This window comes from Pseudorasbora parva, chromosome 14 (genome assembly GCF_024679245.1).
Source record: "Pseudorasbora parva isolate DD20220531a chromosome 14, ASM2467924v1, whole genome shotgun sequence".
Lineage (NCBI taxonomy): Eukaryota > Metazoa > Chordata > Actinopteri > Cypriniformes > Gobionidae > Pseudorasbora > Pseudorasbora parva.
In genome coordinates, this window is record NC_090185.1 from 28,413,949 (window position 1) to 28,438,388 (window position 24,440).

The 24,440-nt window shown below is 40.0% G+C and overlaps 1 protein-coding gene across 1 annotated transcript in view; it reads right to left on the bottom strand.

Moving 5' to 3' along the window:
* Positions 1–24,440, bottom strand: part of glis2a (GLIS family zinc finger 2a) — a 35,535-nt gene that overhangs the window by 5,242 nt on the left and 5,853 nt on the right. Inside the window, exons 2-5 of the mRNA XM_067416153.1 lie at positions 13,041–13,186; positions 11,305–11,444; positions 6,729–6,899; positions 1,698–1,831 (exon numbers count right to left, since the gene is read on the bottom strand). Coding sequence (XP_067272254.1) covers positions 1,698–1,831; positions 6,729–6,899; positions 11,305–11,444; positions 13,041–13,176 — 581 coding nt within the window. The 5' untranslated portion in view covers positions 13,177–13,186. The remainder of the gene's footprint in view (positions 1–1,697; positions 1,832–6,728; positions 6,900–11,304; positions 11,445–13,040; positions 13,187–24,440) is intronic.

Sequence of the window (24,440 nt, forward strand, 5' to 3'; positions counted from 1 at the left end):
GAACAACTGTCTATAAGCTAGAATTCTGACCCTCAAAGACCTGTTAGTCTGTCTTTAAAATGTCCACCTCCATTTATTATCCAACTACTACATGGCCAAGACCAAAGAGCTTTTCAAAGACACTAGAGACAACATTGTACACCTCCACAAGGCTGGAAAGGGCTACGGGGAAATTGCCAAGCAGCTTGGTGAAAAAAGGTCCACTGTTGGAGCAATCATTAGAAAATGGAAGAAGCTAAACATGACTGTCAATCTCCCTCGGACTGGGGCTCCATGCAAGAGCTCACCTCGTGGGGTCTAAATGATCCCAAGAAAGGTGAGAAATCAGCCCAAAACTACACAGGAGGAGCTGGGCAATGCCCTGAAAAGAGCTGGGACCACCATTTCCAAGGTCACTGTTGTAACGTCATGGTTTGAAATCATACATGGCACAGAAGGTTCCCCTGCTTAAACCAACACATGTCAAGGCCCATCTTAAGTTTGCCAGTGACCATTTGGATGATCCAGAGGAGTCATGGGAGAAAGTCATGTGGTCAGATGAGACCAAAATAGAACTTTTTGGTCATAATTCCACTAAACGTGTTTGGAGGAAGAAGAATGATAAGTACCATCCCAAGAACACCATCCCTACTCTGAAGCATGGGGTTTTTTTTTTTTTGTTTATCTGCACATGGGACAGGGCGACTGCACTGCAATAAGGAGAGGATGACCGGGGCCATGTATTGCGAGATTTTTGGGAACAACCTCCTTCCCTCAGTTAGAGCATTGAAGATGGGTCGAGGCTGGGTCTTCCAACATGACAATGACCCGAAGCACACAGCCAGGATAACCAAGGAGTGGCTCTGTAAGAGGCATATCAAGGTTCTGGCATGGCCTAGCCAGTCTCCAGACCTAAACCCAATAGAGAATCTTTTTGAGGGAGATAAAACTCGTGTTTCTCAGCAACAGGCTAGAATGCTGACTGATCTAGAGAAGATCTGTGTGGAGGAGAGAAGTCCCTCCTGCTGTGTGTGCAAACCTGCTGAAAAACTACAGGAAACGTTTGACCTCTGTAATTGCAAACAAAGGCTACTGTACCAAATATTAACATTGATTTTCTCAGGTGTTCAAATACTTATTTGCAGCTGTATTATACATGGATTATAAATAGTTAAAAAATCATAAATTGTGATTTCTGGATTTTATTTTAAGATTATGTCTCTCACAGTGGACATGCACCTACGATTACAATTTCAGACCCCTCCATGATTTCTAAGTGGGAGAACTTGCAAAATAGCAGAGTGTTCAAATACTTATTTTCCTCACTGTATATATATATATATATATATATATATATATATATATATATATATATATATATATATATATATATATATATATATATATATATATATATATATATACATTCACTTTTAAAATAATTATTCATGATTATGAAAAATGAATAAATAAATGCATAAATGAATGAATTGATAAAAAATATATATTTTGTCCTATTTGCCAGTAAAATTATGGTACATCCTTCATTTGAGGAATAGACAGAAACTAAAATGTGTAAGACTATAGATGTTTTTTCCAAGAAATATATCTTGAACCCTTTTTTTCTTACCCTACTTTTCTAGTTTTAAACATAAACCTCACCTAATTTTGATTAGTAATAATGCTTAAATCCCATGAATGCGCGTATGCTGTCTGACCTGGCATTAAAGCCTCTTCCCTTGCGTGCGCAGCCCTCCCAGTGACAACAGTATCCTGAATTCTTCTCTGGTTTCACATGTGAGTCATTCACATGGTCCACCAGATCCTGCAGGCTCTCGAACAGCAGATGGCACTACAGAGTAAAGATAGAGCAGAGAGGAAGATAAGGAGCACAGAATGAACAGAGTGTGTGAATAGTGCTTAATATTTAGTAAGCAATTTTTGTGACTGTACTAAAGCATAAAAATACCATAATATGTTTGCAGAGATTTAGGAAACATGCTAAGTTCACATACTTGTTTATCCGAAAAACAATGCTACAGCCAGTTATTCTACTTTGAAATGTGCGTCCCGTGTTGGAACGTCTGTTTTGGTTTTGGTCTGTGCGATTTTCCGCCTACTGCCAATTTACCCAATAGCATTTCAACACCCCAGGTTGCCAACAGTCGCTCCGCCCCATACCTTCTCTTATTGGCTCGATTGTCTTTCATTGGCATTTATGATAGGAAATGTGTTTAGAATCTGTGTAGGACGGAGTATATGTCATTCAAATCTATTTGAACTGGAAAAGCTGTGCAGTTTCACAACCTTTTTACACACAGATAAAGAAGAAAAAAACGCCTGTATCTCGCAAAGTCCCTGAAAGGATTGTTTTGCTAAATTAATCTGGTTTTTATGCTTACACACAAACACCCTCAAGACCTTTAAACAAATGTATTGGTTGATTATCCACAGCAGGAGGGTCAGGTCTTCAGAGGAATGAATTATTCACGAAATGTGATTACTTCATATCAGCAAGGAAATTAAAACATGTAGGCCTATCAGTATCATTTTAATGGAAATAACATGTCAAGACACACTTACAGTATTGTTCAAAATAATAGCAGTACAATGTGACTAACCAGAATAATCAAGGTTTTTCGTATATTTTTTTATTGCTACGTGGCAAACAAGTTACCAGTAGGTTCAGTAGATTCTCAGAAAACAAATGAGACCCAGCATTCATGATATGCACGCTCTTAAGGCTGTGCAATTGGGCAATTAGTTGAATTAGTTGAAAGGGGTGTGTTCAAAAAAATAGCAGTGTGGCATTCAATCACTGATGTCATCAATTTTGTGAAGAAACAGGTGTGAATCAGGTGGCCCCTATTTAGGGATGAAGCCAACACTTGTTGAACATGCATTTGAAAGCTGAGGAAAATGGGTCGTTCAAGACATTGTTCAGAAGAACAGCGTACTTTGATTAAAAAGTTGATTAGAGAGGGGAAAACCTATAAAGAGGTGCAAAAAATGATAGGCTGTTCAGCTAAAATGATCTCCAATGCCTTAAAATGGAGAGCAAAACTAGAGAGACGTAGAAGAAAACGGAAGACAACCATCAAAATGGATAGAAGAATAACCAGAATGGCAAAGGCTCAGCCAATGATCACCTCCAGGATGATCAAAGACAGTCTGGAGTTACCTGTAAGTACTGTGACAGTTAGAAGACGTCTGTGTGAAGCTAATCTATTTTCAAGAATCCCCTGCAAAGTCCCTCTGTTAAAAAAAAGGCATGTGCAGAAGAGGTTACAATTTGCCAAAGAACACATCAACTGGCCTAAAGAGAAATTGAGGAACATTTTGTGGACTGATGAGAGTAAAATTGTTCTTTTTGGGTCCAAGGGCCACAGGCAGTTTGTGAGACGACCCCCAAACTCTGAATTCAAGCCACAGTACACAGTGAAGACAGTGAAGCATGGAGGTGCAAGCATCATGATATGGGCATGTTTCTCCTACTATGGTGTTGGGCCTATTTATCGCATACCAAGGATCATGGATCAGTTTGCATAATGTTAAAATACTTGAAGAGGTCATGTTGCCCTATGCTGAAGAGGACATGCCCTTGAAATGGTTGTTTCAACAAGACAATGACCCAAAACACACTAGTAAACGGGCAAAGTCTTGGTTCCAAACCAACAAAATTAATGTTATGGAGTGGCCAGCCCAATCTCCAGACCTTAATCCAATTGAGAACTTGTGGGGTGATATCAAAAATGCTGTTTCTGAAGCAAAACCAAGAAATGTGAATGAATTGTGGAATGTTGTTAAAGAATCATGGAGTGGAATAACAGCTGAGAGGTGCCACAAGTTGGTTGACTCCATGCCACACAGATGTCAAGCAGTTTTAAAAAACTGTGGTCATACAACTAAATATTAGTTTAGTGATTCACAGGATTGCTAAATCCCAGGAAAAAAAATGTTTGTACAAAATAGTTTTGAGTTTGTACAGTCAAAGGTAGACACTGCTATTTTTTTGAACACACCCCTTTCAACTAATTGCCCAATTGCACAGCCTTAAGAGCGTGCATATCATGAATGCTGGGTCTCATTTGTTTTCTGAGAATCTACTGAACCTACTGGTAACTTGTTTGCCACGTAGCAAAAAAAATATACTAAAAACCTTGATTATTCTGGTTAGTCACATTGTACTGCTATTATTTTGAACAATACTATATATATATATATATATATATATATATATATATATATATATATATATATATATATATATATATATATATATTGCAATGGAGAGGAAACAGAAGCTTTATTTGAAGTAGCATTTACATAGACGGTTTAATGAGCTTAGAGGTGGCAAATAACCTGTAGTAATCCATAAATAATGTTTTGATGTTTTAAACACATAACGTTGAATATTGATATTTGAAATTATTCAAAACATGAAAAGATTCTTTAAATGTGAAACTAAAACCGCCACTAGGTAGCAGCAAGTCACTGTTAATGAGTGAGTCATTGATATTCAACCGATTCATTTAAACGACTGAATCATTCAGGAACGAATCATTTGATTATATCAATCCGCCTTATGCTGCGTTCACACCAAACGCGAATTGAGCATCAAAATCGCGTCTACCGAGTTTGACGCGTGAACATTTTGAATCCATTTGCACGTCCACAGCTAATTGGACGCGCATAGAAATCGAGCATTTGAAGCAAAATAGACACGCGTTAAAGGCGCTCCAGGTGAAATATATTAAGCATTAACAGCCACATGTGGTTCAGCCAACGCACTACCTGGATTATCTTCACTGCATGTATATTTAAATAAAATGAAATGAAACTTCACTTTGCCCTCAGTCAAAATGATTTGGTAGGCAACAATAGATTAATTGGACCAAAGATCGCCCATTAGATGTACACAAGACGAAGCATATGTCATGTTTAATCTCTACATAGACATCCGAGCCAGCGGCAAACGCCAGAAGGACTGGCCGAGGAAAGGCTGCTCTCGCTGGGGTTAATGAGCACTGAGCGCCCGGAGATCGCCCGGATCTCACCACTCCAAAAAGGGTGTTCTTTTTAAAAAGTCACTGTCTTTATAGGTAAACCACATATTTTAGCTTTAAACAACTACATTATCAACTGAAAAGCATTAAAACTACATTTAGTGACAAAATATCAGTATTTTTTTAATTATATGCAGGGTTTATCACGTCACTTTACCACGTGACAGCAGCAAGCAGGCTCCTCATTGGTTAACGTGGCGTGAATTGAAGCCAAAGTTCAAATTTTTCAACTCGGGCGTAGACGCGAATTCGCCTCAAACGCATGAATGCACAAAAAGCACCACTCGCACGTATCGCGCACGATGCTCATTTCGACGCTCATTTCACTTCAAATTCGCGTTATTCGCGCAAACTGGACGTGCGAATGAGGCGGAATCGCATCCATCGCACCCCGCGAAATGCGTCTAACGCGCCGCAGGACCTCCAGATGCACGTCAACACGCCTTTCCATTGACTTAACATGGAAATCATTTGCCCCAGACGCTCTGTTCGCGTTTGGTGTGGTGTGTGTTTGGTGCGTTTGGTACCTTTATTCACTGAATCATTGATTTAAATGATTTGTTCAAAAAGCTGATTCATTCAGTAAGGAAAACACTGTGTGTTGCTCAGAGACGCGATTACAGTGCTAACTTGCTGTGACTTTGTTTTGAACTATTCTCGTTGGCGAAATAGAGTAAAAATGGGCAATATGGTGTCTGAAATGTAAGTCACTTGCTAGTTAGTTTAGTTAACATGTGATATTTATTAAAAAATACATGCAGTGAAAGCGTGCACCCGGGCTAGTCTAATCTTCAAGACTATGTTATATCACGTAGTGTACCCGAGCACACACACTGTGTGTGTGTGTGTGTGTGTGTGTGTGAGGGATATACTCGCTAATGTCAGGACTATCACGATAATATCGATCGCACACCCCTAGTACAGACTGAACTGCCCAAGCTCAAATGTTGTGGGCGGGGCTAATTTCGGATGGCATCCAGGCTAGTGGTGCTGGATATGAAAATGATAAATGCGTCAGGCTGAAACCAGCAAAAAATATTGGGCCCTGTCAGGAGTATGAATGGGCCCAATATGTCAAGTGCATAATATTCTAAACAATGTTTGTTTTTATATTGCATATTTTATAATCATTTTTATGAATCTAAAATGTTTTTTCTAATATAAACAAGACAAAAATATTTACGTATATAATTTTAAAAATAGATATATACTTAAAAAAAATATTTATATAATAGATATAATAATAATAATAATATTAACCAGCAACTTTTCCTGTTTTTTTAAGACAATATGAGTTTGCCTGATTGGCTGTACAAAATTTGTATAAACAATGCTGGGATGTTGTGGGTGGTTGTCAAAGTCTCTTTAAGAAAAGTCATTTCATTCTGTGGCCATCTTTCCTTAAAATGTTATAGTTATTGTCCTTGGTGTGAATTGCCCTTAAGTCTATGAGAATTTTTTTGTTGTTGTTGCATTTTATCACCCAAAATGTGTAAGTCAGATCACTTCAAAACGAATCTGAAGTATGACTCCTGTCCATTATTTCCTGTTTCATAATACATTCACATTGCCATTGTTAATATGTTTCCCTTAGAAACCTATTATGGCATTTCATTTAGCCTTCAACCTCATGATCATGGGATAACAGTAATTACAAAACAGTACCAGCTCTCTGTCACTCACCTTTAGCCAGCGGCAGGCCAGCTGCTCATCACTTGAGGGCTCAGGGGAGTGCCGACCAATCAGCATCGAGGAGGGCAGGCGCAGGGGGCCCTCTGCACCAATCGGCAGAAAGAACTGGAAACCTGGAGGAGGAGAGGTGCTGTCCTCGTGATACATGGTACTTTCGGATTCCTATGAGCAAAAAAGCATTAAAAAAATGTGTCAGGAGTTCATTTCTGAATCATGTCCGACTCATCTTGGTAGGGGAGTAGTAGACCACCTCATGCCCGAACAAGCCCGGACATGTCCCTAAAGAAAGGGTTCAGTTAAGGACACTATGTGAGACTGGTCTGAAATGAATTAGTGTGTATGTGAATTGAATCATGGGATTGTGTATAAGGCAGTTTTTCTTCCAGCAGAACGCAGAAGAAATGTTGTGTACACCGAAGAGTTTGATTCCTCCCAGTGATTTGAATCATTAGAATCTGTTTACTACAAAAAACTCCAGACAAAATTTTAGGGCCTGTTTACACCTGGTCACTTCATGCATTTTCTCTGATCAGATGGCTAGCTGATCTAGCCTGACGTGGTCATACTCAATTCTAGTCAGAAGAACTGCTCGACCTAAAATTTTTGTGGGCGGGGCTAAGTTTGGCTTGCATCCAGGCTATGGCCAATCATGAGTGTCATGTGTGCGGGGGTTGCGGAAGATTTAAATTATTTGCGGGACGTCTAGGCCCGCCACATGAGGCAAAATGTCTGAAGCGCATGACACAGGTGAATCGCTTAGTGCTACAGATATGAGTTTGTTATTAAAGAAAGGAAAATACAAAACCAAGCAAAGGTAAATCTGATACTTGGAAATGTTTTTCAGTAGTATGGAAAGCGCCTTCTTTTTGCAAGCTGCGACAAATGCAGCAAAATACTCACATTCAAGTCTGGAACTTCAGGTCTGAAGCGTCCTGTGTGCACAGTTTTGAAAGGCCAAACTGCCCTGACGTTTATGGCAAGTCAGTTGAAAGAGTCAAGTGCAGTAACAGATGAAACGACAATAAAAAAATGCGTTGACTTTGTTTTTAGCCGACCTAAGACCTTATAACACTGTCTCTGGCCAGGGTTTCAGTAAACTAGCGCAGAAACTCGTTGACAGCAGCCAAGATCGGAAAATTCGATGCGAAGGAAATGTTGCCTCATCCAACGACATTGTCACAAAATCTGAGTGAAAGGGCACATACTCTAAGAAGAGCTGTTGTCAATGACATGCCCAATACAATTGTGAAATATGGCTGCGCATTGACAAATGACATCTGGACCAAAAACTATCGGAAAAACCTTCTTCCTATCAGCCACGATACATTACAGATGCAAAGTACGACATGGTGTCAAGGGTGCTCTTTGCAACCCCATTCGATGCATGCATGTCAAAAACTGGTGAAAACATTTAAACTTTCTTATTTCAAAATCTCAGAGTATTTGGAATAGATAGTTTACAGGCAAAGAAACAGGTCTTCGTCACTTAGAGAGGAGCAAACACGATCGCAGCTCCACGCGGATTCACAAGACTGAACTATAGTGCTGCTCACATACTCAACATCATCCTTTCACATGCTCACATCAAACATCTGTGTAAGGGATGGGTATCGTTAATGTTTTAATGATATTACTACTCTTACCGATACTGCTTATCGATCCGGTACTTTAACGGTATCCTTATATTCTTTTTGTTAGGCTTTATTATTATAAAAAGGGAAAAAATAAATAATTAACATTGCTTTATAATCTGAACATGTAAAATATCCATAGCAACATAAACAGCAATGTTTAAACAAAACGAATTTAAAACATCTATCACCAGTGCATTTTTACAGGCATTTTCTGATTGATATATGCATACGATAAGAACAAGAAACAAAGTACAAACAAATGGTCAAATAAATACAGTAAATATACAATAAAACAAAGATGCAAATAAAAAATGCGTTGCTTTAAGTTCAGGAAGTTCTACTAACATTACTGTTTGGGTATTCACCTACAAAAGACATTTAATCAAATATAAAATAACACTGCATATTTTTCACTGTAGAAATTAATAAATGAATGCTTTTTAATCTATTACTAGCTGCGAGTTTCTTTCTCTTCGCCTTTTGTTTGATTCGCATTAATGACAATCGTCAGGGTTTATTAGACGCTGCCCCTTTAAGACCGAATGCAGATCTTATAACATAATATTTTCTCCCAACTATTAACGGCCATTTAAGACAGACTGTGTTTAAGTCAATACTCTCCAAGCGTAATTTTGACATAGGCTATTTGCTGTGTGTATTTGATGGTGTAGACGCGCACACGTTGCGTTGGTTTCAAAGCGAACACGCATGAGCCGCGTTGAAGCTGGAAACTCTTGCGTGGATTATTGTGCTTTTAATAGCGCTATCTATTTATTAACAAACACGTTCCACAATTTAGCAACAGTAGAGACTGCATTTTACAATAATCACAGATTGTGCTGATTCTAACGTTAAGTTTAGCGTTAAGGGGGAAGCAATTGTGCAAGATGGAACGCTGAATTTTTATTAGTTTTACCTCATATATATTTTTAATTCCTGGCAACCAAAATCGAAAATACAAGGCCTGAAGTGTAACCAGACTAAACTTTTGTTGGCCATCATCGTCACTCATTCACAGGGACTGTCGTGTCGTGTGCGCTGTATCCGCGTGAGATCTCTCTGTCTCTCTCTCTGTCTCTCTCTCTGTCTCTCTCTCGTTTGCGACTAGCAAACATCTAACACATGGTTTAATATTATTGCTTATAGAAACGGGCAGCAATATAGAACTCACAATATTACGTCAATAAAGCAATTATAAATAGTATGTGTATTTTCTTCATCGCTCCAGTACCGACAGCAGAACCTTTCATTCGTCTTTCATAATTTAGCACCGGAGCTGATTTCATACCGGGATTCGGTACCCATCCCTCTTTCTTCCACCTCAGAAACATTGCCAAACTTCTTCCCATACTAACACTGGCAGATGTGGAAAAGCTTGTCCACGGCTTTGTCTCCTCCAGGCTGGACTTCTACAATGCGCCCCTTATCGGGATCCCTGGCAAAAATCTCCAGAGCAAATATGACCACATCACCCCATTCTCAAATCACTCCACTGGCTTCCTTTCTCGTTCGGGATTGAGTACAAGATCTCCCTCCTTACTCACCAGTGCATCCATGGTGACGCACCCACCTATCCCAAGGAATTCCTCACCACACAAACATCCACACACGTAACCTCCGTTCTGTTTCGACTTGTCTTCTCAGGACTTCCAGGATCAGGCTCCGTGCTGTGGGAGATCGGCTTTCTGCTCAACAGCCCCACAGTCGGTGGGATGCTCTCCCTGACCACTTCCAGACCACATCCCAGTGCAAGTGAAGCTAAGTAAGTCTATAAAGCAGTCAGTGGAGACAAGATGGGATTCTAATTTTGAAATGTTTTTCAACAGTATGATGACATCGTGTTGGATAAACAGTGTGATAAGCTAGGGTGCATCGACAATATTCTTAAAACCCTGGTGACTTTTTTAAAGCCGTTCAAAGATGCAACCAATGACTTGGAGTCAGACAGTACAGCCTTGAGTGCGTCTTTTGTTCTGCCGTGGTCTGTAAAACTAAGAAATCACTGCGAGACAGCCAGGACTGACTGCGTTCTCACTGAAATTGCATCAACTTGCATACAACTTCTGGACGAACTAATGTCGCCGAAAAGTTCAGCACCAAATGGAATTGCCATGCTCTACAAAATAGCTACATTTCTCGCTTCCAAAACTGCGTCAGTTAAAGATGATTGATGATAGTGAAGGACAAGCTGTGATCAATGTCGTCAAAGTGCTAGTTGATGAGTTGGGGTTTGATGAGGGAAACACAGAGGAAAACCTACAACCGGCGCCAGAAAAGGCTGCATTTCAGGACTTTGCAGAATGGGAGGATGCTGATGATACCATGGAGAGCAACTTGTCATACGATTCCGAAATAACGGGATATTTAAAGGTCAAGCTGGAACGGATCGGAAGCACACGGGCCCGATGATGTCCTCCAGTCATGGAAAAGACGATGTCAAGAATTTCCGAGATTAAGCAAATCATCACGCAGTCCCTTATGAAAATGAACCATGGTTATTTTTATTTTTTTAAAACATGGTTATTATAGTTAAAGCATAGTAACCACAAATTAACCATGGTTTTGCTACTCTAACCAAAGTTTAACTATGGTATTTGAGGTAAAACTGTGGTTATATAATTGGTAATCAATTTGCCAAAAAAAAAAAAAAACATGGTTACTACACTTTTACTACAACATGGTTAATTTTCGTAAGGGATGTGGGACAGAATCTTGCGGGAGCGGGCGGGAAAATCTCGGGGAGGTCTCTTGACTAGGTGTAAACAGGCCTTTAGAAACATTTACTGATATAAGATGGATATAATTTACTGATATAAAAACGTTAATTTTGGAAACTGGTCATACCAGGAACAGGCATATAATAGGCTTCAGAGTCATGTATTTTTCACTACAACAGTTTTGTTCAAAAATATTAAGCTGTGGGAGTTACTCACTGAGGCCAGCAGAGGCGCTCTGGGGCTCCAGCTGGCCCCGCTGTCAATGGGAGAGGGTGGTGAGGGAGAGGAGGATGGAGACAGACTCAGATCCACAGCTGTGGACGATGAAGAGTCTGACATGTCCTTATCAGCTGCATCTGGACAGAAGAGAGGAGGTTTGTTTGTTACAGAATCTTTCTGCAGTTACATTTTAAAACCAGTACATGGCCAAAACACTATCTAATCGGCTGCATCCGAAAACTTGGCAAGCTGACTTGTTGCCTCGCTGCCTTATCAGGCAATGACTTTTCAGGCAGCGTTTGTGAACGAAGGTACCTTAGATTTCGGACAGACTTCTGAGGCAGCATAATGATCCACAGCAAAATAGAGCGGGCTTTGGTGAAAACTAAGCAAATGTGGAACACGTTGATCAAAAATGTACATTTACACACAAACTGACCACAAACCGCAACTTTCAGATGCCATCTTTTTCTATCAGAGAACACAAAGCACAAAATTGTGGGATATCAAAAGCAGCTAAGGATTCATCGGTCAGATCAAGGTATCTTAGGAGACAGGAAGTTAAGGTTAGCTTTTTTGGATTTGAACGTGCCTTGATGCCTTCCTACCTTGCAATGCATCCTCTGAGGGCAGCATTTTAAGATTTCGGACGCAGCAGTTGAGTCATTGAATCATTCATCAATGAAGCAACTAGTTAAAATCCACTGATTTGTTAAGGACCTAAACAAGGTACTGATTGGGACTGTAACAATTTCCCTCAATGCATCGTTTACAAAACAAATGTGCTGCGTAACACGAGAATGAACCTCATTGGTTCTTGCTGAAGCTCAAACGTGCTGTGTAACATGAGAATGAACCTCATTGGTTCTTGCTGAAGCTCAAACGTGCTGCATAACACGAGAATGACCCTCATTGGTTCTTGCTGAAGCTCGAACGTGCTGCATAACACGAGAATGACCCTCATTGGTTCTTGCTGAAGCTCAAACGTGCTGCATAACACAAGAATGAACCTCATTGGTTCTTGCTGAAGCTCAAATGTGCTGCGTAACACAAGAATGAACCTCATTGGTTCTCGTTGAAGCTCAAACGTGCTGCATAACACAAGAATGAACCTCATTGGTTCTTGCTGAAGCTCAAACGTGCTGCATAACACAAGAATGAACCTCATTGGTTCTTGCTGAAGCTCAAATGTGCTGCGTAACACGAGAATGAACCTCATTGGTTCTCGTTGAAGCTCAAACGTGCTGCATAACACAAGAATGAACCTCATTGGTTCTTGCTGAAGCTCAAATGTGCTGTGTAACATGAGAATGAACCTTTGAAAATGTGGAATAAACCACTCAATTAATATGGATTAGGTTTACGATCTTTTTACAAACTTTTTGAAGCATCAAAGTGCTAGTTGTGTGGCTGGAGGAACAGAAATCTCTGAAATGTCATCAAAAAGATCTTCATTTGTTTTCTGGAGATGAATGAAAGTCTTGCGGGTTTGGAACGGTATGTGTGTAAAAAGACAGTATTTTCAGTTTTAAGAACTAACATGATCTAACAATGGACTGAAGTTTTTTGTTCTTTGCCCCCACTATCTGACGCCTTAAATCGTCTAGAATCAGATCATTTTGAATTAGCAAAAATAGTTGTGAACTGAACAGATTCACTGTCTACCACAAGGTTTAGACCCCTAGTTTCATCTATATAGTGTAGTTTTGTAGGGGTTTGTGTGTTTGACCAACCAGGGCTTGTAGACTTGTGCAGTGCCCGGGATATTCTGGCACGAGCAAAGTGCAGCGGGGCACAGATGGACGTTCTGAGTGTCCTGTCAGGGCCAGAGGGAATCTTCAAGTCCAGGGGCTCGTCCAGCGACAGCATGGCTTTAATCCTGAGAAAACCAAACCATATTATTATGTTACGGACTTCACAGTGGCACCAACACTGACAGCACTGATTTTGCAGTTTATTTTTTAAAAGGAAATACCCGTTCTCTCACACGCAGACACACTCCCACACACGTGCAGCTCCACTTCAGCAACTGTAAGTCATTTACATTTCTTTCTGCCAGACAGGTCACGCACACACACAAATGTACACACACACGCACACACACACACACAGAAGCAGTTCATCACACCAGCAGCCCCACTGCAGTCAAAACATGCAGAACGCATTACAGAGATATATAGATCTGAGTTCTTTGCTTTCCTTCATTCTTTTCTCCCTTCTCAGGTTCTTTCTGTGATGCAGAGGAAAAGTTGATGAAGAGTGGGCCTCTGGCTCCACATCCGCGGGTTATGTGTGTGTTTGTACAAGGGGGTCCAAAAGTCGAAGCCCACTAATTAAAATTAGGAATGCACTAAAATATAAAAAAATCTACACAAGAATTATTTTCATGTTCGATGTTAAAATTCTGTATTTTGTGTAAATAAAATAAAACAAAACTTCATAGTCCTCAAATCAATCAATCTTAGACCACTATAGTTAAATAAGGAGTGTGCCAATATTAAAATTCTGGCCAATAATTGTTTCAGTGTTTGATTTAAAATTGTACTTTTTAGATAAAAAATAACATTTTTCAGTTATGAAAGGGTTAGTTCACCCAAAAATGAAAATTATTTCATTAATTATCCACCCTCATGTTGTTGTACACCCGTAAGACCTTCGTTCATCTTCAGAACACAAATGAAGATATTTTTGTTGAAAGCTGATGGCTGAGAAAGGCTTCAGAAAGGCCTCCATTGACATTCAGTACATTCCCACTCACAAGACCCATAAAGGCACTAAACACATCGATACAAAGTTCATCTCACTACAGTGGCTGTACAATAATTTTACGCAGCGACGAGAATAGTTTTTGTGCGTAAATAAAAATCTAAATAATGACTTTATCCGGCAAGTTATTGTCTTCCATGTAGGTCTCGGACGTGAACTCACGCGATACCGGCGCTCCTCCTCTTCCGGGTCATGTATCTGAATGGCGGATCTGCGTTATATTCTCGCGCATGCGCCGAGTTCACGTCAATAACTTGGTGGATTAAGTTTTTATTTTTATTTTTGTGTGCACAATAACTACTTCCGCTGCATTGTAACATTATTGTACAGCCACTGTAGTGAGATGGACTTTGTATCGATGTGTTTAGTGCCTTTATGGGTCTTGTGAGTGGGAATGTACAGTATTGTTCAAAATAATAGCAGTACAATGTGACTAACCAGAATAATCAAGGTTTTTAGTATATTTTTTATTGCTACGTGGCAAACAAGTTACCAGTAGGTTCAGTAGATTGTCAGAAAACAAATGAGACCCAGCATTCATGATATGCACGCTCTTAAGGCTGTGCAATTGGGCAATTAGTTGAAAGGGGTGTGTTCAAAAAAATAGCAGTGTCTACCTTTGACTGTACAAACTCAAAACTATTTTGTACAAACATTTTTTTTTTCTGGGATTTAGCAATCCTGTGAATCACTAAACTAATATTTAGTTGTATGACCACAGTTTTTTTAAAACTGCTTGACATCTGTGTGGCATGGAGTCAACCAACTTGTGGCACCTCTCAGCTGTTATTCCACTCCATGATTCTTTAACAACATTCCACAATTCATTCACATTTCTTGGTTTTGCTTCAGAAACAGCATTTTTGATATCACCCCACAAGTTCTCAATTGGATTAAGGTCTGGAGATTGGGCTGGCCACTCCATAACATTAATTTTGTTGGTTTGGAACCAAGACTTTGCCCGTTTACTAGTGTGTTTTGGGTCATTGTCTTGTTGAAACAACCATTTCAAGGGCATGTCCTCTTCAGCATAGGGCAACATGACCTCTTCAAGTATTTTAACATATGCAAACTGATCCATGATCCCTGGTATGCGATAAATAGGCCCAACACCATAGTAGGAGAAACATGCCCATATCATGATGCTTGCACCTCCATGCGTCACTGTCTTCACTGTGAACTGTGGCTTGAATTCAGAGTTTGGGGGTCGTCTCACAAACTGCCTGTGGCCCTTGGACCCAAAAAGAACAATTTTACTCTCATCAGTCCACAAAATGTTCCTCCATTTCTCTTTAGGCCAGTTGATGTGTTCTTTGGCAAATTGTAACCTCTTCTGCACATGCCTTTTTTTTAACAGAGGGACTTTGCGGGGGATTCTTGAAAATAGATTAGCTTCACACAGACGTCTTCTAACTGTCACAGTACTTACAGGTAACTCCAGACTGTCTTTGATCATCCTGGAGGGGATCATTGGCTGAGCCTTTGCCATTCTGGTTATTCTTCTATCCATTTTGATGGTTGTCTTCCGTTTTCTTCCACGTCTCTCTGGTTTTGCTCTCCATTTTAAGGCATTGGAGATCATTTTAGCTGAACAGCCTATCATTTTTTGCACCTCTTTATAGGTTTTCCCCTCTCTAATCAACTTTTTCATCAAAGTACGCTGTTCTTCTGAACAATGTCTTGAACGACCCATTTTCCTCAGCTTTCAAATGCATGTTCAACAAGTGTTGGCTTCATCCTTAAATAGGGGCCACCTGATTCACACCTGTTTCTTCACAAAATTGATGACCTCAGTGATTGAATGCCACACTGCTATTTTTTTGAACACACCCCTTTCAACTAATTGCCCAATTGCACAGCCTTAAGAGTGTGCATATCATGAATGCTGGGTCTCATTTGTTTTCTGAGAATCTACTGAACCTACTGGTAACTTGTTTGCCACGTAGCAATAAAAAAATATACGAAAAACCTTGATTATTCTGGTTAGTCACATTGTACTGCTATTATTTTGAACAATACTGTACTGAATGCCAATGGAGGCCTTTCTGAAGCCTTTCTCAGCCATCAGCTTTCAACAAAAATATCTTCATTTGTGTTCTGAAGATAAACGAAGATCTTACAGGTGTCCAACGACGTGAGGGTGAGAAATTAATGAAATAATTTTCCTTTTTGGGTGAACTAACCCTTTAAATGATGTGTTATTACCATTAAGTGGTTGTTAGATTATGGAAATGGAAAAATTTCACAATCACTTTATTGTGTATCTCAATTTTGTATTTTGGTATTTGTATAAATTAAGTTTTATATTTTTCCATTATTAAGTATATGAACAATTTATGAACTCACTAAACAATGAGTTTATATTGTTAATATCCATGTGTAAATAAAATACAAATCGACCTTTTTTTGGACACTGCTGAATGACTTCTCCTGCCTTGATGTGCATTACATACTAACCATATAATTATTTTCTCCACTTGCACAAGAATGAGGAAATACAGTACCTCGAACACCCCCTCCCCCCACTTTCATCATTGCCCAAAGTTGCCTTTTTCTTGCGGAGAACATTGCCTTAACAGTTAAATGTTGATCTCCCAACAAACACTTCTGGCTTTTCATGAACTGCTGCATGCGTTCTTTTCCCTTATTCCTCTGATTCGCTCTCTCTGTGATATTACGCAGTATTGCAAAAGATTTTTGTGCTGAAGACTTCCCCTCGCCTCCTCCCTCGCTCGCTCTCAGTCACTGGCATGGGGGTTTGTTTTCAATCTAACTTCTTCCTCAAACTCCACCCTTACTTTCTTGGCTTTATATAGGCCTGCACACTAACACTGAGACATACTGCACAAACACCACAAATATTGCATGAATTTCTGAATGTTGACCTCCTGGTCAGTCAGTTTCAACAGTTTAAAATAGATTTTGAGCAGCATTTTGGGATAGCGCATAAAAATTGCTCAATGGAAATGTCAAGATGCGCATAAATTGAAAAAATGTGCATAAAAACTAAATTGAGGTGATATATTTTTAATCCGATAAGAAGATCGATATGTTTAAGATATTTTATATTTAGTTCGAGAGCTTTCTGTCTCTCCATTGAAGACGTATGCGCAGTATACTGTCCCAGAAGGGCCAGAAAAGTATTAAAAACATAATCAAAGTAGCCCATATGCCAGATGTGACGTCTGTGGGTTAGTTAGAATCTCTTGAAGCATCGAAAATGCATTTTGGTCCCAAAATAACAAAAACTACGACTTTATTCAGCAGTCTTCTCTTCCGTGTTTGTTTTCAATCTACGTTCGCGACTGCGCAGTCTCCCGCAGACTATAAACAAAGCTTGCATATACAAGGCAGCAGGAATATTAAAGGGTTACTTCAGCGATTAGCATATGGCTTTGTATCAGTAGAAACCCTGGAGAATATTCAAATTATTGTGCTTTCCCCTCTCATATCTCCCTGAGACGAGAGATTTATGCATTTTATTTCTGGAAAAATTCCTCCTATGATGCAAAATGACGATTTTTGCATCATAGGAGGAATGTTTGCCCAGAGGCTAAAGACTACAGCCAGCAGAGGGAGCCATTTCCGCATGTTTTGAATCCGGCATTGGGGGATGGGAGATTACACTCAGCTTGCAGGAAGAGCTCAGCTTGCAGACAGGATCATTTAAACGGAGCTATGGTGAGCAATGTAAGTCTTTTAACTTCTCAAATTCATTTCTATGAAAGTTAAGCTTGCAAAGGCATGAACTGAAACGCGCCAGACTGAACTCGCGTTGTGAATGTATGCCGCGAATGTAGTCGCGATTACCTCAGCTCTCATCACTCCTGCAGTTAGTGCTCAGTGCTGTGAGACTCGCGCAGTGACTCACTCATTATGTTGAACAGACACGTTCAGTTTTTAATTGTAGTGTCTTCTCTAACTCAGTCACAGTAATGAAGTTGTTGGTGTTGGGAATGGCCTCACAGGGCAGCGAAGCATTCTGGGAATTGTAGTCTTTCATCCCCATGGGACAAAAATACATTTTCTGTCTTTTCTCAGTCTAGAAGACACCAAATTCAAAAATAATTTCACATTTCTACTGCATTGATGACCCAGTTTAAATACAGATTCATCTTCCCAGCGCTGAAGTACCCCTTTAAGCTGCTGTCACTTTAAGAGCTGCCCAGATCTAATATACGGTTACACATGCGACAGACCCTTTGACACGCACACACATAAATATCTATACACACTTATTAGGCATCACTCTGTAAGTTGCAAGGTGGGGCCTCCATGGATAGGACTTGTTTGTTAGGCACATCCCACAGATGCTCGATTGGATTGAGATCTTGGGAATTTGAAGGCCAAGTCAACATCTCAAACTCGTTGTTCTGCTCCTTAAACTATTCCTGAACCATTTTTGCTTTATGGCAGGGCACATTATCCTGCTAAAAGAGGACACAGCCACCACCAGGGAATACGGTTTCCATGAATGGATGTACATGGTCTGCAACATTGCTTAGGTAGGTGGTTTCGTGTCAAAGTAACATCCACATGGATGGCAGGACCCAAGGTTCCCCAGCAGAACATTGCCCAAAGCATCACACTGCCTCCACCAGCTTGTCTTCTTTCCAGAGTGCATCCTGGTGCCATGTGTTCCTCAGGTAAGTGACCCTTGGCTGCCCATGACCCTGTTGCCGGTTCACCACTGTTCCTTCCTTAGACCACTTTTGATAGATACTGACCACTGCGGACCAGGAACACCCCACTAGAGCTGCAGTTTTAAAGATGCTCTGACCAAGTCTAGCCATCACAATTTGGCCTTTGTCAAACTCGCTCAAATCCTTATGTTTGCCTATTTTTCCTGCTTCTAACACATCAACTTTGAGGACAAAATGTTCACTTGCGGCCTAATATATATATATATATACGCTTCAACATACTCCGCAAGAACAGAGAAAAAAGTTCTCGCTCCCAGGGCTGCGACAACAAAATGACGTAATTTTGTTGTCGCAGCCCTGGTTTGGGAGTTCTCGCCGCTTGTTCTCGACACATCACCTGAGAGCAGAACTTTTTTCTTGCGGGTGTCCGAGAACTATTGTCTGATTGGTCATACATTTAATGTGGCCGTGGCTAATGTGAAGAAACGCAGATGAACGGCACCTGCTGTTCTCGTGAAGTATGAAATGTACTGGCCAGAACGAACTTTGTCCTTGTTCTTGCCACCTCGAGAAACGAACACATTTCTTTGTTCTTGCAAAGTATGTTCCAAGCTTAACTTGTGGCGACACACACAAACACACACACATACTATATATACACTCACCTAAAGGATTATTAGGAACACCTGTTCAATTTCTCATTAATGCAATTATCTAATCAACCAATCACATGGCAGTTGCATCAATGCATTTAGGGGTGTGGTCCTGGTCAAGACAATCTCCTGAACTCTAAACTAAATGTCAAAATAGGAAAGAAAGGTGATTTGGGCAATTTTGAGCATGGCATGGTTGTTGGTGCCAGACGGGCTGGTCTGAGTAGTTACTATCTGCTCAGTTACTGGGATTTTCACACACAACCATTTCTAGGGTTTACAAAGAATGGTGGGAAAAGGGAAAAACATCCAGTATGTGGCAGTCCTGTGGGGCGAAAATGTCTTGTTGATACTAGAGGTCAGAGGAGAATGGGCCGACTGATTCAAGCTGATAGAAGAGCAACTACCACTCATCTCTACTAAAAATAGGAAAAAGAGGCTACAATTTGCACCGGCTCAACAAAATTGGACAGGTGAAGACTGGAAAAATGTTGCCTGGACTGATGAGTCTCGATTTCTGTTGAGACATTCAGATGGTAGAGTCAGAATTTGGCGTAAACAGAATGAGAACATGGATCCATCATGTCTTGTTACCACTGTGCAGGCTGGTGGTGGTGGTGTAATGGTGTGGGGGATGTTTTCTTGGCATACTTTAGGCCCCTTAGTGCAAATTGGGCATCGTTTAAATGCCTCTGCCTACCTGAGCATTGTTTCTAACCATGTCCATCCCTTTATGACCACCATGTACCCATCCCTCAAATCATTTCAAATTGGTTTCTTGATCATGAAAATGTGTTGTCCTCAGATCTCAACCCGATGGAGCATCTTTGGGATGTGGTGAAATGGGGGCTTCATGCCCTGGATGTGCATCCCACAAATCTCCATCAACGTTATCCAATCAATATGGACCAACATTTCTAAAGAATGCTTTCACCACCTTATTGAATTAATGTCACGTAGAATTAAGGCAGTTCTGAAGGTGAAAGGGGGTCAAACACAGTAGAGGTCGACCGATTCATCGGATTTGTCAATTAATCGGCACCGATTGGTGGAACAATCGGTTATCGTCAAAAATCAATACCGATAGTTTTTCCGGTTTGCGTCCATTGCGGGAATGATGTCATTACACAGTAGCCACGAGAGCTCTGAGAAGGGTCTGCTGGTATCATATAGCACAAGAGCGAGCTCTAGAGGCCAAATAAAAAACTATCCCTGTTTACATTAACACGTGAGGACACGTGAGGCTGCGCGCTTCACCGAACTCACCACAGAGCGCGCTGACACATCTGACGCGCATTTAAAAACACTGAAAGGGAAACGGTATGAATACAGAACACTTCAATACATGTCGCCAAATCATTATAAAGTAATTTTTTTCGTGACTAGATGCTTTTACAGCGAAAGAACAGCAGTATGTATGTACTTTATTTTGTCGTCGAGGCTGATAGGACGCTAACATTAGCAGTAACATGTAGGCTACCTCAAGCAGTTAAAGCGATGTAACAACTAGTGATGTAAGAAACCAAACTGTATGGTCATGCATCCGACAGAAATATAAACACATCAGAAACGCATTCAATTTCAATACATATTTTGTTATTTTGATAAGAAAACCATCAAGTGTTCTAAAAAAGCAAACCTTTTGGATTTATATGAAATAACACTTAATATAATGCAATAATCCATTATAATACATTTTTCCATTAGTAACATTAAGTAAGGTTAATAAATGCTGTAGAAGTATTATTCATTGTTAGTTTCATCTGTTAACCTTTTTTATGCACTATGAACTAAAATGAATGATTAAGATACGATTGTATTGCTCAACTATTATTACACGGTGTAAAATGTATATTGCATATCATTCATGTAAGCTAGCTAAATAAGCTAATAAATCCTTGTTAACAAATGGAACTTGCAGTCTGTTACCTGACATTTGCTTACATGTTTAGGTTATAGCTAAAGAAATATTTATTTGTAATATTTTAATGTTTTAGTTATTTGCTGTAGATTTTTTTCTGTTAGAACTTGCTATTTAGAAGTTAGAACATTTTCATGGTTCAGAAATGTTTTTTTATTTCTTGTAATAAAGTTCAGCACTGTTTTGTGTGTTTTATTATTATTAATATTATTATTATTATCTAGTATCTTTTTAAAAACGATCTAAACTATTTTTTATGTGTTTTAACCTAACTCTAACCTAACCTAACTAAGTGTAAGAGTCAAAAGAAGTATACTTTGCAAGGCTGTGTGTTCAACTGTGTGCATACGCTCATGTAAGCGTTAAAAAAAACGAAGTATACTTTAGGGTTTAGCTGTCACTGTCCCACTAGCGGAATGCTTAGCGCTCTTTTTTCCACATGTTTTAGGATCCGTAATAGTCTACAATCTGTACTGGTTGACAAATTTCTACCAGTTAATTGTGTCTCTTGCCATAGGAAGTGACAAATTTTTTCTCTTGAACACATGGGGTGGAAACACTGCTTTATCCGCAAATTATTATGCGATATTCCAATTTTGCACACAAGTTAAATTCACAACTTTAGATGGAAGCATAGCTAAAGTGTTCAACACAGTGAGGTGTAGGGTTTGTGAGGACACTTTAAAAAATAAAAACATTTTATATATTTAAAACTGTATTCTTATTTTGTCTTTTAATTTTCAGCTAAAATACCACCCAGAAATATCTTTTTTAAATCTACTTCTGCAATCTCCAGACAGAGACACTCAAGGTCTCCCTTTCTCCGTTTCTCATTCCTTCACATCTGCAAGTGTCTGTGATTCTGGCCCTTTCCCTTTTTTTGTTGACTCACACCGAAAAGCTGTGGGTGATCATTCCTTTCCTACATCTCTTTTTCACTCCCTCCTTCCAAATCTCAGTGATGCAATCCCATTATTTAGCCTGCAATCTCAGTGTCTGGCATGAGGAAGAGAGTCAGATAAAGAAAGAATGAGAATGGAGTGCCTTTCTAGGAGTCATGGATCCCCAAATACGATATATATAGGGCTGGGTGGTATATCGATATTTTTTATTAACAATATAGGATGAGGGAATACCATTTCTACAGTAGTTTGATATTACGAGCGCATCAAAAAAAAAAAACGGAGGACAGATTGAGTTGATTATGCTAAAGACCCCTGATTAAAAAAACACTCTCTACCATTCATCCATAACAGGATGAGGGTGGAGAGCAAAACACAGCTAAATAATGAATCACTGATGAGGAAGAAACAACAACATCCTACAGAAGGCAATGAGCACCACATCGCTCCCTCTCTCTCTTTCTTCCTCACTCCTTCTTCACTTTCCACCCCCTGCGTCTGGCAACAGGACAAGGTCAACATAGCCTCCCCTCCTCTAACATTCTCTTTCCTTCTTTTCTCCTTCACTCTCTCTCCGTCTGTCATCCAGACACACACACACACACACACACACACATTCCTCTGGCCACAGCAGATTCACTCAATTTGTTTCCACTGCGCTTTTAAGTGTACATTAGAAATGCAAAGAGAGAGCCAAGCTCATAAACAATAACAAGAACCAGCTGCGGAGCGAACGCGGCAATCGTGCGCAGTTTCTCCAGCGACATGGAGCAGAGAGGAAGTCTGGGAGAGGGACGCGGCTGAGAATCAAATGGACGGTGTGGATTAAGTGCAATTCGAAATTCTTCAGACATCATTTTCTCTCCTCTCGTGCTCTCATATTTCTCTCTCTCTCTTGCTCGCTCTGATTTTCCATGCCTTTCCTCCTCCCCTTGGATTGCTCATGATTCGTAAAGGCCTCCAGGAACTCTGTCCAACCTCAAACTCAAGCCAAAGGGGGGAGAGATTGAGAAAATAGAATGAGACATAAGGGTTGATGAAGAGAAAAAGGTGGGAGGGAGCTCAGGAATTCTGTGTTTCTTTTGGAAATAATGAACATATATTGCTCAATATAGCGTGAGTTTGTTGTGTAAGAGGCGTTCCTGTATAGGTAAAGTTTCGGACAATGTCATGAGGAACTAATGGAGACAAAGAATTTCAGAAGCAGCCATTGGTGGTTGGAGTTTCACAAGACAAGAATGTGTGGTTTCATCTCTCCTTTCTGCTTTCCTCACCCATTCTCTTCGCTGAACCCAACGAACCCCAATGCAAGTGAAAACCACATTATAAGTCAAAACAGAAGTATTATGAACACTTCCCTGAAAAATCACAGTGAACAATGTCTCACGACCCACTGAAACATTCATACACATGCTCCCCCAGCCACACGCATTCAGCCACAATCTGTCTCTCATTCCATTCCTCAGACTCTCTGTTGTTAATGTTGCAGTTTGTTGCATCAGGACTGGGCTTGGCGTCGAACCGAGAACCTCCCAAAAGTACTGCCATAACCACCATAGACACTGAGCTGGACTCGGCAAACACCCACATATTCGGATTAGCAATCATCACTATGGGTTTTTTAGCCCCAATCGTCAATATTTCCGTACATCTGCAATATAAGTTAAAGGGATAGTTCACCCAAAAATTAAAATTCGCCCATGAATTATCGTCCTAGGTGTATATGACTTTCTTCTTTTAGACGAATACAATTAGAGTTATATTAAAGGGGTGATAAATTAAGAAATCAACTTTCCCTTGAGCTTTTGATATAAAAAAAAGTCAGTTTCAGAGCTGAAAACTTCCTTTTTAGTGAAAAAAAAGCTTTTATAGACACCAGGCCCAGAAAACGATTGTGTGCTTTATCCTTACATCATTGTGCGACAAAACACACCTCTACAGAACGTGTAATTCAGTAGCCCCGCCCACCGACTCATGGAGCTGTTTGGATTGCTAGCCAGCAGTAATAAACATGTGGAAGAAGATAGAAAGATATTGTGGAAGAACATAGTCGCTGCATAAGCTTCCTTCGGTTCTTAATATTAGGAATGTGTGATACTACATTTATTTTTAATGAAGTTCACGTGGGGAAGAACATTTGTGTGTTCACTTCATTTCACCGTGGAATCGTTTGTAAACAAATCTCAAGTGCTGGATTTGCAGACACAATGTTGTGCCTTCTCTATTGGATCCGACAGGAATGGTGCAA